General features: G+C 43.6%; 1 protein-coding gene across 1 annotated transcript; it reads right to left on the reverse strand.

Annotated features, from left to right (window-relative positions):
• Positions 1-1,837: 1,837 nt before the first annotated feature.
• LOC106562266 (fibulin-7) lies at positions 1,838-13,420 on the reverse strand. The gene is made up of 8 exons (XM_014127033.2): positions 13,119-13,420; positions 9,175-9,334; positions 8,076-8,246; positions 7,169-7,294; positions 3,906-4,088; positions 3,651-3,788; positions 3,129-3,264; positions 1,838-3,022 (listed from the first exon to the last, which is right to left on the reverse strand). Exons 1-8 carry the CDS (start codon positions 13,182-13,184, stop codon positions 2,659-2,661), a joined length of 1,344 nt encoding a protein of 447 aa, XP_013982508.1. The 5' UTR covers positions 13,185-13,420; the 3' UTR covers positions 1,838-2,658.
• Positions 13,421-15,589: the final 2,169 nt, after the last annotated feature.

The raw sequence follows: 15,589 nt of genomic DNA on the forward strand, positions 1-15,589 counted from the left end.
ATGTACTCCTAAGCCCCCAAACACCCAGTGCTAAAAAGGTGGAAAAGAGCATCTCAATTTGTCATATCTCATTAAGTAACAATAGACACTGTGTTTGCTGGTTTAGCTCATGTATATACTGTAAGGATCTAGTAGCTCTTTGAGTGGAGTGTCTTTGGCTGTCTGTCTGCTGGACAGTACTCTGTCTCTGTACTTCAAGGCAAGCCCCTTATTCAGTCCTGTGTAGAGACATACATATATAGGACAAGTAAATAATTAAACCCTAGAAATCAAACAGTAGTGTTTTGATTAAATGTTTAATAGTGCTTTCTCAGATAAATAAAAAGCAGATCACAAAGAGGGGTTAACAACACCTTCAAAATAAATACAGTTGAGTCGGGAGTTTACATACACCTTAGCCAAATACATTTAAACTCAGTTTTTCACAATTCCTGACATTTAATCCTAGTAAACATTCCCTGTCAGTTAGGATCACCACTTTATTTTAAGAATGTGAAATGTCAGAATAATAAGAGAGAATTATTTAGTTCAGCTTTTATTTCTTTCATCACATTCCCACTGGGTCAGAAGTTAACATACATTCAATTAGTATTTGGTAGCATTGCCTTTAAATTGTTTAACTTAGGTCAAACATTTCGGGTAGCCTTCCACAAGCTTCCCACAATAAGTTGGGTGAATTCTAGCCCATTCCTCCTGACAGAGCTGGTGTAACTGAGTCAGGTTTGTAGGCCTCCTTGCTCGCACACACTTTTTCAGTTCTGCCCACACATTTTCTATAGGATTGAGGTCAGGGCTTTGTGATGGCCACTCCAATACCTTGACTTTGTTGTCCTTAAGCCATTTTGCCACAACTTTGGAAGTATGCTTGGTGTCATTGTCCATTTGGAAGACCCATTTGCGACCAAGATTTAACTTCCTGACTGATGTCTTGAGATGTTGCTTCAATATATCCACATAATATTCCATCCCTCATGATGCCATCTATTTTGTGAAGTGCACCAGTCCCTCCTGCAGCAAAGTACCCCATAACATGATGCTGTCACCCCCGTCCTTCATGCTAGGGATGGTGTTCTTCGGATTGCAAGCCTCCCCCTTTTTCCTCCAAACATAAGGATGGTCATGATGGCCAAACAGTTCTATATTTGTTCCATCAGACCAGAGGATATTTCTCCAAAACGTACGATCTTTGTCTCCATGTGCAGTTGCAAACCGTAGCCTGGCTTTTTTTTATGGCGGTTTTAGAGCAGTGGCTTCTTCTTTGCTGAGCGGCTTTTCAGGTTATGTCGATACAGGACTCGTTTTACTGTGGATATAGATACTTTTGTACCTGTTTCCTCCAGCATCTTCACAAGGTCCTTTGCTGTTGTTCTGGGATTGATTTGCACTTTTCGCACCAAAGTACGTTCCTCTCTAGGAGACAGAACGCGTCTCCTTCCTTATTGGTATGACGGCTGCGTGGTCCCAGATGTTTATACTTGCGTACTATTGTTTGTACAGATGAACGTGGTACCTTCAGGCATTTGGAAATTGTTCCCAAGGATGAACCAGACTTGTGGAGGTCTTGGCTGATTTCTTTTGATTTTCCCACGATCCCAAGCAAAGAGGCACTGAGTTTGAAGGTAGGCCTTGAAATACATCCACAGGTACACCTCCAATTGACTCAAAGGATGTCAATTAGTCTATCAGAAGCTTCTAAAGCCATGACATCATTTTCTGGAATTTTCCAAGCTGTTTAAAGGCACAGTCAACTTAGTGTATGTAAACTTCTCACCCACTGGAATTGTGATACAGTGAATTATAAGTGAAATAATCTGTCTGTAAACAATTGTTGGAAATATTCCTTGTGTCATGCACAAAGTAGATGTCCTAACCGACTTGCCAAAACTATAGTTTGTTTACAAGAAATTTGTGGAGTGGTTGAAAAACGAGTTTTAATGACTCCACCCTAAGTGTATGTAAACTTCCGACTTCAACTGTATATCAAAATAAGTTTAACACAAGACAAGGAAATATAGGATTGTCACTGTGTAGCTTCATGCCTTCTCATCTTACAGATATTGATTGTCACTTTGTCATATGTTGGATGAAAAACAATAAAACCAGTTAAGGACTCCAGCTCGTATTTACAAGCCCAGCTCTCTCTCACTCTCTCTCCTACAGCGAGGAAACATTCAATCTCCACCACAAGTGTCCATTTTCTCATTTTCATGTCTTTGACCCCTTGTCCACATTCCTAATTTCTCACGCCCCTAAACCTTAACTGAACCCTTCCCTTTCTGTCATTAGAATTGATACAACTCCACCAAATGCATACGTTCCTGCCATACCTGTATGTCTCGACTCAACTTAGACTCCCTCTTCCCCTCCTTTTAGTCCCTCTTTGTTCCTTAGGACTTAGTGCCTCACCCCTCTCTACCCCCCTCCCAGCCACCTAGCCACTGCCCCACTCCAAAACTCTTACCACAGTACCCTTCCACGCACCCCTCTGCCAAAAGCCCTTTGTCCAAACTCTTATCTAAACTATTGTCTCTTTGAAATCCTCTCCATACCCACCCCCCCTTTCACCCTATCCACACTCTTCCCTCCATTCTCCATCCAACTCCAGCTGGCCTCCCTCTTCTTTCCTCCCTCTACATCCCTCCCTTTCTCTCTCCCTCTCTAGAACTCGTACTGGGAGATGAACATGGTGATCTTGGTGATGTACCGCCCCAGCTGGACCCCTTTCTCCAGCTCGGTCATCTCCACCTCTGCCTCCAGTGTAGCAGGGCCTTGCACCGGGCTCCCCAGAACCAGCTGGCCTGTCTGGCGGTCCGACCGCTGCACCGTGAAGTGGCGTCGGGCCTGCCCGCGGCCCAGCAGGGAGAAACGTAGCGTGTCGCCCATGAGGCGGAGGGCCGACACACGGAACATGGTGCGTGGTGCCGACAGGTTGGATACGACAGACAGGTAGTGGTGGGAGATGGAGTTAGGGGCCTGAGAGCACACCCTGTTGTCCTCAGAGCAGGGGTTACGCTCACATCGCCTGGGGAACAGGGAAGGATACAGGCATTAAGAGGGTATTATTGCAAGAGACTGATAAAAAGAGTTATCAAATCTTTTCTTGATTAACTATAAGAGGAGGTATTCACAGGGGTGAGGTTTTGCTGTAGGTGGCGTTTCGTATGCGGGGGCAGTCCACACGTACACACTGGAACCCTCCGTAGGTGTTTATACACATCTGGTCCCGGGTGCAGTTATTCTGTCTGGTGGCACACTCATCTATGTCTAAAAGTGAGGGAAGGAGAGATAAAGAGATGGAGAGAAAATAGAGAGAGCGAGACAGAGAAATAACTGATTTATTGTAATTGTCTACAAAAACAAACATTTATTCAGACCAGATGTATGGTTTGTTTAATTATTCAGCCAGTGGATAACAGAATTGCATGGAATTACAGATACAACGGATAGGAAATAATAGGAAACACTCATTATCCTTCAGCCAAATTATCTTCTTTCTCTTTGTGGTAGACTATTCAAATGTGTAGTATTTATCTGGCATAACTGGCATAACTGGCATGTTTTGAGCCAGAGGATTTGATGGTGTGTGTGAGTCCGTGTGTTCAGCGCTGCAGGAGCATTTGAGACTTTGGTACAGTGTGTGTGGTCTTCACCTTTGCAGTTGCGTCCGTCGCGGGTGACATTGTATCCAGCAGGACAGGTACAGCGGTAGCCTCCAGGGGTGTTAACACAGGCATGTAAACACAGCCGGCCAGCCTGACCCATGTGGAACAACTCACACTCATCAATGTCTGAAACACACACAGTTAAAATTGCCATTGATGTCAGTTACAGTATATAACATTATGCGGTCAGACTGTGTGTGTCTTTTGATGTTACCATAGCAATGGTAGCTGTTTGCAGTATACCTTTGCAAGTGGTGCTGTCACGCCCAGAGATGGTGTATCCGGGGTCACAGGTGCAGTGGGTGGTGCCCTGGACATGCGTACAGTGAGATGGACGGAAAAACGGACCAACAGTCACAGCCGGGGGAGAGATGGCAGCAGCCGCAGAGGAGGTGGCAGACGAGGTGTTCGTCATGGTGACAAAGACTGGAGAAAAAAGAAAGAGGAGAGAATGAGAGACGAATGAGGAGAAGCGTGAAACTAAGGATGATTCTCATTGATATGGAGGTTTCTGACTGCAGTCTGAGGGCATGGCCATCTAAACATCTCCATCTTCAAATTGGTACAATGCAGCTTATTTCTTTATAAAACACTATGGTTACCATGTGAACAAAGAGTTACAAATTAACTATTGGTTCACAGGGTAACCCGTGTTTGGACCAGTGTTGTGTTCGAGACCGCCTAAAGCGAGACCAATTCATGACCAAGATGTGATTCCAATTCAAGACCATGATTGTAATTTTGTCGATCGCCACCATAATAAGAGTTCAAAATGTCCAGTATTTCTGTGTTCATATTTCAGAACAACATATGGATTCTTTATACATTCAGAATGGTGAATAAATGCATGCTGAGGGAAAATAGAGCCACTCTACAAATTATTACTAACCCAAACACAGTGGGGAAGAATGGACCTTATACAGCTGCAGCGAAGGGCTAATGGATTTATAAAATAACTATTATAACAATAATAATTATAATTATATTATTATTTTCAATGGCGTTCTGATTTAAATCACTTCAGTTTTTGTTGCAAAGGAAAGGGTTAATACTGAAGAGGAAAAAAATATTTTTCTTTGTTGGTCTCTGGGGAGATAAATCTAGCTAGCTAAGTCAGCCATTGGCCATCAGAAGCTAGATAGGAAAACTACTATGTTGTATCTTTTGTTTTTATCTCGTTTTTAGCGGCTGCAGCAGGTGTTATAGAAGAGGATGTTGTTACTAATTTGTTAGCTTCTCCTTTTTTCAAGAATAACTTCTTGAATAAGTTTAAATTTATCCTCATCTATTGAGTGGAACTCTGTTTATTTTATTTCAGCTCGCTTGCCGTTGTTAGCCATCTCTTTGAAAATAACTTGAGTGTGAAACATTGTTGCATTTAAACTTTAGGTCACCGGTTGCTTTCTGTGCTAAACGTGAACTGTTTTTTGCAATGGAAAGTAATAGTTGAACATTTTGATTAAGAAATGCTTAGCCAAATGGTTGTGTTTTAGTATTCTTATGATTGGAACCCACTGGCTTACTATATCAGAGTGATTGGACTGCTTATTCTTTAACATCATGCTGTGTGTGACTGCTGTCTTTCCATCGGCCCTATGCAGTGGTGTAGTGGAGCCTGGAGAAGTGGGTATACTCACATTTGGTAAAAAAATCTCAAATGGCCTGCCCAGCAAAGGAAAATGCTTTGGGTGACGTTCTAAGTCCACAACAATGCTTAAACCACATCAGGAGACCCTTTTGGAGGTCTGACAACATAAATATATAAGAGTATTTTTGTAATAATAATAATGTATTCTTTTTCAGTTTTTGCTCAATCTGATTGGGTAGTTCTGGCCCCCCAGTGGGTAGGCCTGTGTCCACCCAGGCCGACCTATGCCTACGCCACTGATACAAACAGGGCATGATGACTGAATTGCTCATCACAAATTCCCTACTGACTTCAGACCAAACCTTTTCAATACCTTGTTTGCATACCCATTGTTGCCTTAGTTAGCATTTACTGGTAGATATTATACATTGAAAAGTATTTCCTACCTACCCTACAGGCTACCAATGTCATTTTTCTGTGAGCTGCTCTATGCCAAAAAAACTGTTGAGAGCTGTGCACTCTTGCTGCCTGCAGATGACATTCCGCTGAAACTAGGCTGTGTGTGCTGCGCACATGTGAATATACAGCTCTGGAAAAAATTATGAGACCACTGCAAAATGATCAGTTTCTCTGGTTTTACTATTTATAGGTAAGTGTTTGGGTAAAAGTAACATTTTTGTTTTATTCTATAAACTGACAACATTTTTCCCAAATTCCAAATAAAAATATTGTAATTTAGAGCATTTATTTGCAGAAAATGACAACTGGTCAAAATAACAAAAAAAAAGATGCAGTGTTGTCAGACCTCAAATAATGCAAAGAAAATAAGTTCATATTCATTTTTAAACACCAGAATACTAATGTTTTAACTTAGGAAGAGTTCAGAAATCAATATTTCATATATATATATATATATTTGGAATAACTCTGATTATCAATCACAGTTTTCATGCTTCTTGGCATGCTCTCCACCAGTCTTTCACATTGATGTTGGGTGACTTTATGCCACTCCTGGCGCAAAAGAATTCAAGCCGCTCGGCTTTGTTTGATGGCTTGTGACCATCCATCTTCCTTTAGATCACATTCCAGAGGTTTTCTATGGGGTTCAGGTCTGGTGATTGGGCTGGACATGACAGGGTCTTGATCTGGTGGTCCTCCATCCACACCTTGATTGACCTGGCTGTGTGGCATGAAAGCTGTGAGGTGGGCGGACGGTCTCGAGCACTACAACACTGGTTTAGACTGACTTGCAACTTATGTTAGGTTGCATTAAACTTTTTAAAATTAATTAAATTAAACCTTCATGCAACACTGTAGTTTCCCAACATTTCCTGACCTCAGTGTTCACATCCATTGCACCATGCTGCACCCTGTCAGTGGGCTGTGTGTGAGTGGGATGATAGACTTATAGAAGGCTCCCACACAGTGCAAGCAGTGTTAGTCATGGTCAAAGTCCATCCAAATCCCCATTAGTCTGTGTGTGGCTCTCACCTACAGCAGTGTACTGTACACATGGAGGAGAAATGAAAACATACAGACAGAGAGAAACAAAACCAAACTGGGCCGTATTGAGTCGCTGGCTCTGCCTGGAGCCCTGAGTGTGTATGATAGCCCAGCCAGCCAGAACCAGCGAGAGGGAGTGGACCTGGGTCTCCCACGGTGTCTGGCCCTTGTGTGTTGTTGTTACTAGTTAGCCATAGCATAAAGATATATAGGACTGTAAGTCCTGGTTCCAGTTTATAATAGCAATAAAGCACCTCAAGGGTTTTGTTGTATATGTCCAATATACCACGGCTAAGGACTGAGTCCAGGCACTTCACTTTGCGTCGTGCATAAAGAACAGCCCTTAACCATGGTATACTGGCCAATATACCACACCCCTTTGGGCCTTATTGCTTCTTAATGCATCTCTACCTACATGTTGGCACAGGGCTCTGGCAGGTGGCTCCGGCCCAGCCTTTGGTACACGTGCAGGAGAACTGGTTCACCTCGTCCACACATGTCCCCCCGTTCAGACAAGGAGACGAGGCACACTCATTTATGTCTGAGGAAAGACAGGAGGACTAAGAGATTAGTCAAGAGAGGAGAATGAAGTAATATTAGCCCTGATGTAAATGTTGTCTCGCTAACTCACTGACAATCACAGGTGGAACCTTATAGCTCTGATGCATGAACCAAAAGAGAAAAGCTCCTTCTCTCTCTATGTGTGTGTGAGTACGTGTGTGTGTGTGTGTGTGTGCGTGCACACACTTCCGTGCGTGAGCATGAATGTACGTGTGCATCCGTGTGTGTGTGAGTACTCGACCTAACCGGAGTGAAAGGGATGGCCTGACTTTTAGTCTCACAGAATGTCTTTGAAGTGTTATCTAAATGTTAGCAAGCTGTCAAGACAGAGGGCTGCTATCACTATGTGTCACAGTCACTGGATTCAATAACCCATTCTGGATGGCCATGAAAATACATTAAAAGGAAATTTGATAATGAAACGCATATGGATGCAAGCCATCTTATCTAGATAAATGTTAGTAATATGCATGAAGTTTAAAATGAGGGAAAGAGAGATAAAGAAAAGAGGGGGGCACAAAGGGGATGGTGACAAGGACATGAGAGAGATGGTAGAGCAGATAAAGAGATGAGTGACGGGACAGAGAAGAGGAAAGGAGAAGATAAAGGGAGGGGGGGGACACCTGACAGGAGCCAGAGAAAGAGAAGTAGATGGTAGTTGACAAAAGATAGTGATTTCACGTCAGATGTGTTAATCTCACTAATGGTTAACGTTTGGATTAGGGGTAGGGTAATCTGTAGCAGATGGTAGGGTCACTCACTGCGGCAGGTGGGCTGCTGGCCGCTCCAGGTGAGGCTCTCCTGACACGTCCTGCTCTCTGATCCCACCAACTCATAACCCACATCACACAGGAAGTGAACCTCGTGACCTGGGCTCTGCGCCTTTCCCAACTTCCTGCTGTTGGCAGGCGTGTCCAGCTTTAGACAGGTACCTGTAAAGCGGTGGAGGGTGGTTGGTAGGGGGACATAAGCCAAGACTTAACTCTCCAGCCATAGCGCCATAGGAGCTCAATTTAACATTTCTACCTACCGCTAACCACCAAATGTGAAATTACATACCAGTAGTAGCAAAGGAATAACAATCCACCAGAGTTAACATTTTTAGAACGCAGCGTGACGCTGCTAATAGCATTTTTACCGCAACTACTTGGTCCGGCTGTGCTGTGTGTATGCCTACACAACTTACTGAATCACGATTGGTTCTCGTTCATGAGTGTCACGTTCTGACCAGTGAAAAGGGTCATCTGCCATAGTAGAATGGTCAGGGCGTGGCAGGGGGGTTGTTTTGTGTGTTTTGGGGTTGGTTTGTTTCTAGGGGAATTTGTTCTAGTTTTCTATTTCTATGTTTGGTTTTCCATGTTTGGCCAAGTATGGTTTCCAATCAGAGGCAGGTGTCCTTCGTTGTCTCTGATTGGAAGCCATACTTGGCCAAACATGGAAAACCAAACATAGAAATGGGAGAGATGGTAGAGCCTGTTTTCAGCCTGTTTTCCTTTGGGTTTCGTGGGTGGTTATTTTCTGTTTAGTTTGTTAGTATACCTAACAGAACTGTTTGGCTGTCGTTTGTGAAGTGCTTTCATTAAAAGTAAAAGATGAGCACTCAACACGCTGCGCCTTGGTCTCTTCAATACGACGCCTGTGACAATGAGGTTGACAACAATAGCAAGAACATTAGTAATACAAACCTTCACATTCCTGCAACTGATGTTTTGGGGATTTTAAATAAAAAGCAGCAGGCCTACTAAAAGCCATTTCAGTGTACTTAAAAAGAACATGAAGAAATCTAATTTAAGCTTATGGCTAAAATGGTAGGCTGCATGTTGCTTCTTTGACCGATGTTCTGGCTGTGTGCAGACTTACCATTGTTTACTTTGCTAGTCTGTTTGGTGGCTGTGTTCTGTAGCAAGTTGAGTTTCTTCCTCAGGGTGCGGAGGCTCTGAAGATATGCAGCCTCGTGGGTCGACAATAGCTTCTGGACCTGCTTTAGGGAGCTCTGCATGTGCTGTCTGCTGGGACAGTCCTACAGGGACAGTGCATGGTAAGCAGGTGAACACTTTTTTGTCCAACAGAAACAGGGGAAGCCAGGGGCAGCGGAACAGTTAAAAGTGCTATACAGGGACAAGTTGACAAGAGAGTCATCCCCAAAAGGCAATTCATTTGCAGAATTACTGTATTTTAAAAATCTGTAATACAGGAAGATCTTAATTGCAATTTAGCAAAGGGGCAGGTTACAAACATGGGTTTGTAAGATACATTAAAACATGGAGGAGTATGCAAGCTTATTTTTCCTATACTGACATAGGCAATGAATGTGCTCTGTGTAGCCTAATGAAATGACTGCCTAATTTAAACTCAAGTCAGGGACCGTGAGACACAGGTGACTTGGTCAGAGGATGGAGGCAGAACTAACTCTTACATTAGCTTCCTAGAATTTGACATCACTCAGTTATACAGACCACATTCTGTAACATCTGCTTCCAACTCCCACTCTCAAACACGTAGAGCCCCTGAACAAAGCTCACACTCTCAAAGACATAGATCCCCTGAATGCAGCTCACGCTCCAGATGCCAATCACCTGAATTCTGATCACCTGTTCACACACCTGTATATCACTATCACACACTATTTAGTTCAGTTCTTTGTACCCCATCATTGTGAGGTATTGTTTGTTTTGTGACACATTTCTATTGGGAGCGCTGGTTTTCCCATATTGTAATCCTCCCGTGTATGATTGTTTTTGCCTGCCTCACTAATGACACCTTTTGCCTATTCCCTGCCTGTACCTTAGCCTATCGGATTTCCTGTTATCCACCTATTGCTTGTTCTCCCGGATGATGTTACTAGCCTTTTCCCTGCCTGTACTGTTGCTTTTTGGACCGCCTGTGTATGACCTTCTGCCTGCCCCTGGACCCAGCTACCTGCCTCCTCCTGTGGTCCTTTACAAATAAACACCTGCTTCACCCTGCGCTTGAAACCAGCTCTGTCTTCCATCGTGTTCATTACACATTCACTGCAAACACTGCAAAGGCAAATGTCCTCGCAACTTAATCACTGGACAGAACAGAGAAATTACCTCACCAACAAGTTAATGTTGGAATAACAGGACGGAAGTACAGCAGCTACTGTACATTGGCTTGAGTTATGAATGATAACCTAACACCTGGTGAGCCACATGAAGGGATTTATTACTGCATTTAGAAAGTATTTGAGGGGTTTTCCTAAGATAGCACTGAAAGGTAAAGAATGTAGTGTACAGTACATAAACGTTTCTAAAAAGGCATATGGTCACTGGTCTGAGTTTATGGGGAGACCAGAGGAGAGACATCAGAGTAGACGTACCTGCTTCAACACTACATCAGCACTCAGAGGGTCATGTTTTTAATATCACTGTCCACAGTAGGCAGCCTAGTCAATGTGGTTAATGGTGAATGAATGAATTGAGCGGCGACATCATCCCCCTGGTTGTCTGCCCTACACGTGAACCAAGAGTTCTGAGCACGCATGGGCATCTCAACATTTACATTTACATTTAAGTCATTTATCAACAACCCCTACCACCAGCTGGGGAGCTTGAAGTCAGAGGTGGCTGTAGTGTTGGTAGGCTTTTGCCTTTGTGCAAAGTGAGTTGTTCTCTAGTGGTAGTAGTTTTTTGTTTTGGAGGTTGTGTGCTTATGCCCCTGGTGGTGTTACTTGATGGTGCCAGAGAGAAGTCCTGTAGGCCTCCTGTACGGTCTAAGGGGGTTGCTGGGAAACACTAAAGACACACTCCATGAGAGAAAGAGTGGCTCCGATCCTATCTGGACTCATTCTCACAACAGATTCCCTCCCAGTCTGTCTTCTCTCATATCCCAGCCAGTCTCTGCTGTTCTGTCTATTCAGCCCAGAAGTGTGTGGAGGTTCTGACAGTCAGTGGAATGATCTCCTTGGAGGCAGAAAAAATTGTTGCTTGCTCATAGCGTTCATTGTTTGATGCAGGGGTGGGTGTATTGTAGGTTGGAGAGGCTGTTTGGGGTCAGATGGTGTGGTATAAACACCCAGAGGGTAAACATCACCTGTGTATGAGGCACAGCCTCTCCTCCCATTGGCTGAGAAAATCAGGGAGCGTTAGTAGTATGTTTTCCCTAAACTTCAACTCTCTCCCTCCTCCAATCTGTCTGCTCATGGATGTTTTCAGAAAGCCAATTAGTGTTTTCATCTGGCAGAGGTTATGTAAGAAAAGTAAATATTTGGTCATCCTATGAAAACACCTGGCTGATTGAAACTGGAGCAGGGAGCTGGGCTGCTGGAGCGACATCAGTCAGGACGGAAGGAGGGAGGGAGGGAAAGGCTGCTGTTTGTGTGCCCCAGCGATAATGTCCTTTTTCTGCCTCCGTTGCAAAACATTTCATGCGTTTGCATTTCATGTGTCTGTGACATTATCTTGGTGAGCCTAGGTAACATACCTATAGTCTCCTTCAGTAAGTTCTGAGCTGCTCTTTGAATCCAGAGGTGTGCAGTGCAATGATGAAGGCCAAAGTAGCATGGTGATCTAATCCAAGGATTTTAGATTGTTCTAAGTGAATTCTGTGATGCAGAAAGGTTTTGCATAAAAGGAAAAGTGTCCTGTAGCTAATAATACTCTGGCTGACCTTGTTCAACTATGTAATCACTGCATGGCTTCAGTTCTGCAGTGTGAGTTGTGCCATGACAAGAACAAGCCAAAGATCACTAATGAGACCTGAACAGACTCCTCATACACACAGCTCATTACCACACAGTACATCATGATCTTAACCAAACGTGGACAAAAACTAAATTGAGTCCCAATTTGACATTCCACAATGTCATTCCATTTCTAACTGAACAACAGAAAGAGTACAGCATAGCATACACACACACACACACACACACACACACACACACACACACACACACACACACACACACACACACACACACACACACACACACACACACACACACACACACACACCAGCCTGCCGTAATATAGACCCTTGCCCTTTGACAAGGTAGAGAGGTTTAGCACTTTTGTGCTGAAACACGTCAGAGGTGTTGGGTCTATTCATAGTGATGGGCCTCTCGGTGTCTGGACATGCATGCAAGGGGCCTTAGTAATTGTTTGTGCAGCTTGCCTGGGAATTGAGGTCGACCAAACACCAGTCCTATCAATGGGTGTCTGTCCATGTCATGATGCATGGATAATTACCTTATAGCTGGACTTGCAGGCTCTTGACTTTGACAAGAGATTGTCACTTCAACTTGATGCGTTTTGACCTTCAACAACACCCAGACATCAATGCTGCATCCCTCAGTGTTAGATGTTGAATTAAAGCCTATCCATGAAAAGGGCATTCAGACAACCTTTCTCTCAGGTCTATTTTCTCAGTTGTAAATCTTGTGTGATATTTACCCACTGTCTTTTCAGGTCATTACAGATAATGGCAAGAATTTTAACTATGTCCTGAGGCTACTGTATATGTGATAATTAATTGGTCTGGAAATGTTTTCTGAGTTTATTACGTTAATGGACTACCTAAACACGTCAGAAACCACAATAGCCTACATTAAATCGTAACACACTCATAGAGATTATAATGGTAACCCATGATCATATCAAATACAGTCATTTACTTAGATTTGACGATTTACTCTGTGATATGTAGTGTGATGCGTGCTTTTAAATCAGTTACATTTTTGTTTGGACCAAGCAGCTGTGCAAAATAAATCCAAGAAACATCATATGTTGTTTCTTAATAGTGGCCAAGGTGCCCTCATGACACTGACAAGCTCAGGAAACACTCACCTGCCCAAATGTAGTGTGGATTGGACAAAGACACAGGAACACAATGACAGCGTGCGTCCAAATCATTTTCAGTTAATCCTGTACTGCGTTTACACTCAGTCCCGAAGCGCGCTGGGTTGGGTATCTTCCGGGTACAGTGAATTTCCAGTGTGTAAAATGCGCTTATAAGCACCTCAGTGGTATTTGTGAGAAATGCTATTAATTCATTCACATGTCAGACAAGATGCCAAAGCGAAACTTTATGGAATGTAGGGTTTACTCTTCGAGAACCAATCAGGTTATGGGACTAGAAGACCTGTTGACCACATTTTACTAAAGAACCATTGCGTAGGCATGTGTATTTTCTTCAAACTCTTTTCCTTTTTTTGGAAGGCACATGGCAAATTTCCTCCCTCATGAAAGCCTCTCAGATGTGGAATTTGTAAACTGAAGAGAAAAACAAATTTAGCAGGAAGCTTGGATGGATTGAGGCAAGCTCCACTGGGCAGTGGGCACTGTGGGAAGGTGACAAGCAGGGTAATGTGAGACACAACTCATACAGGTTGCATCTTCTCATGATTTACGAGGAAATGTAGACCCATCTTTCATTAGGGAAATAACTATGTTACACAGGGATACATATAACCTACTTGAGCAGCACACACATTTAGTTGAATTAACTCAGCCTTGTGCTTATTACCAAGTAATTACAGTAGCCTAATGGACAATGAGTCTGTGTTCCAATGTGTTTTTCTGTTATCTTGAATGGCAGACATCCTGTGAGTAAAAGCGTACTGTTGAATGAGCATAGAAAGTGGGGAAGGTGTGCCCTCTGCAGGGAGTAAGTGTCCATCACCTTGCCATCATCTAATACAACGGTTCTGTTCTCATCTCCCCAGCAGAACACACCTAACACCACCACTACCATGGAAGTATAGCTGAGGTTAGTTGTTCTGTCGTACCCCCAGCCTGGTGAACGTTCTCATACCATAAAAACATCCTCATGCCATAATCAGCTCCAGATAGTAAATCACCAACTGCTGAAGCATCAGGAGTCCTGTTTCATTCCCCGCGCTCGGGCCATCTCAGACCTGTCAGTGAGTTAGATCTGATTCCACCTGTAGCTCTCCTCCCTCTCAACCACCCACCCACGTTGTATAGACCCACTGTGACTGCACTGAACTGTACTGCATTTACTGGCCTCTACTTTACTGCTCCTTGCTTGCCTGCTTGCTCAGCTATAGTTCTCTCCCACTGTCCATTATGATACACATTTATCCCTTCTACATTCCATTCTATTCCAGGGCTTGTGGTTCTGCATCACTCATCACAGGGACCTCTGCACCCGTCCTCTTAGGTAAAAGCTCTGTCTCTTTCACGACTCATTGACATGATGGTCTCAAATCCCGCAGGACAGCACTGAAGACAACAGTCACACAACAGTAACTTCCCCACTACCACCCACCCACCTACTCACCCATGTGCAGTACCCCATCCTAGTGAAAGCCCTTCACTAGGCCCAGGATGTGATATAAGCATCACTCCCATGTCTGAATCTCTGTCCTACTCACTGAGGTGACTCGGCACTACTACAGTACCTTCCCTAATCCTAGTAGGTGATGTCACTATGGGAGGATAACGGGAAGAGAGCCGCATGTAGAATCGATAGCCCATGACCAGTGAGTGGTTCGTGACTGATTGGCGCCTCACTGCATGGGGGTCTCTTTCCACAATGTCTGTTCTTTTATATCTTTGAGAATTGAATACAGAAACACGAGATGGCTCTCAATCCTGTGAGATCCTTCTGTAATGAGAAGCAGAACAGCACAGCTAGTTGAGGTTCTGTTGAAACTGGTTCCCCAATACACACCCCCTACCCCCTGTCCTTCAGTTTCTGTGGGGAACACACACATACAGTATGAACCCTGAAATTAAATCACAGAGTCTTGAGAATCCTCAAGTTTGGAGGGATTTATTGTGAAATGTCGTTTTTGATTACATTTGCGCATATTATTTGCTACTAATGGTCAAGACTCTTGATGTGTTTGTGTGTCGTGCGGCGGGGGTGTAGTTGGAAACGTTGGGGTTTCATGTGATGATGGAGAATGATTGGGTATCAGAACTCTTCTGTTCAGCAGACGTTTCATAGTTTCACTGTGGTGATTATATTGTCTTGCTGACTTTGTGGGGATCTACTGCTGTAGTAGACCACTACGTAACAAAGGATTCCTGTATAAAAAGATGGGTGCGATTTCTCGTCATGGTGTGTGAGCATCCCTGATTATTGAAACTTCTCTCGTTCTATAGTTGTACCACTATTGCATAAAGGCAGACTGAGCTATTTCTTTCAGCGCTACACCCTGCAATCACTGTAGTTAACTATCCTGAGGAAATAGGACAAGTGGTGCAGATTTCTCCAAATGAATGCCATAGTTAGGACTGTAATGCCAGTCATTGGTAGCCCAGTCTCATCAAATGCACACACACACACA

The sequence above is a fragment of the Salmo salar genome, chromosome ssa11, assembly GCF_905237065.1.
Source record: "Salmo salar chromosome ssa11, Ssal_v3.1, whole genome shotgun sequence".
NCBI classification, from domain to species: Eukaryota; Metazoa; Chordata; class Actinopteri; order Salmoniformes; family Salmonidae; genus Salmo; species Salmo salar.

Coding starts and splice junctions, on each gene's coding strand:
- LOC106562266 (XM_014127033.2), bottom strand. CDS start 13,184: ATGATTTGGACGCACGCTGTCATTGTGTTCCTGTGTCTTTGTCCAATC. Junction 8,247..9,174: donor GACTAGCAAAGTAAACAATG/GTAAGTCTGCAC, acceptor ACCGCTTTACAG/GTACCTGTCTAAAGCTGGAC. Junction 3,023..3,128: donor TACAGCAAAACCTCACCCCT/GTGAATACCTCC, acceptor CCTGTTCCCCAG/GCGATGTGAGCGTAACCCCT.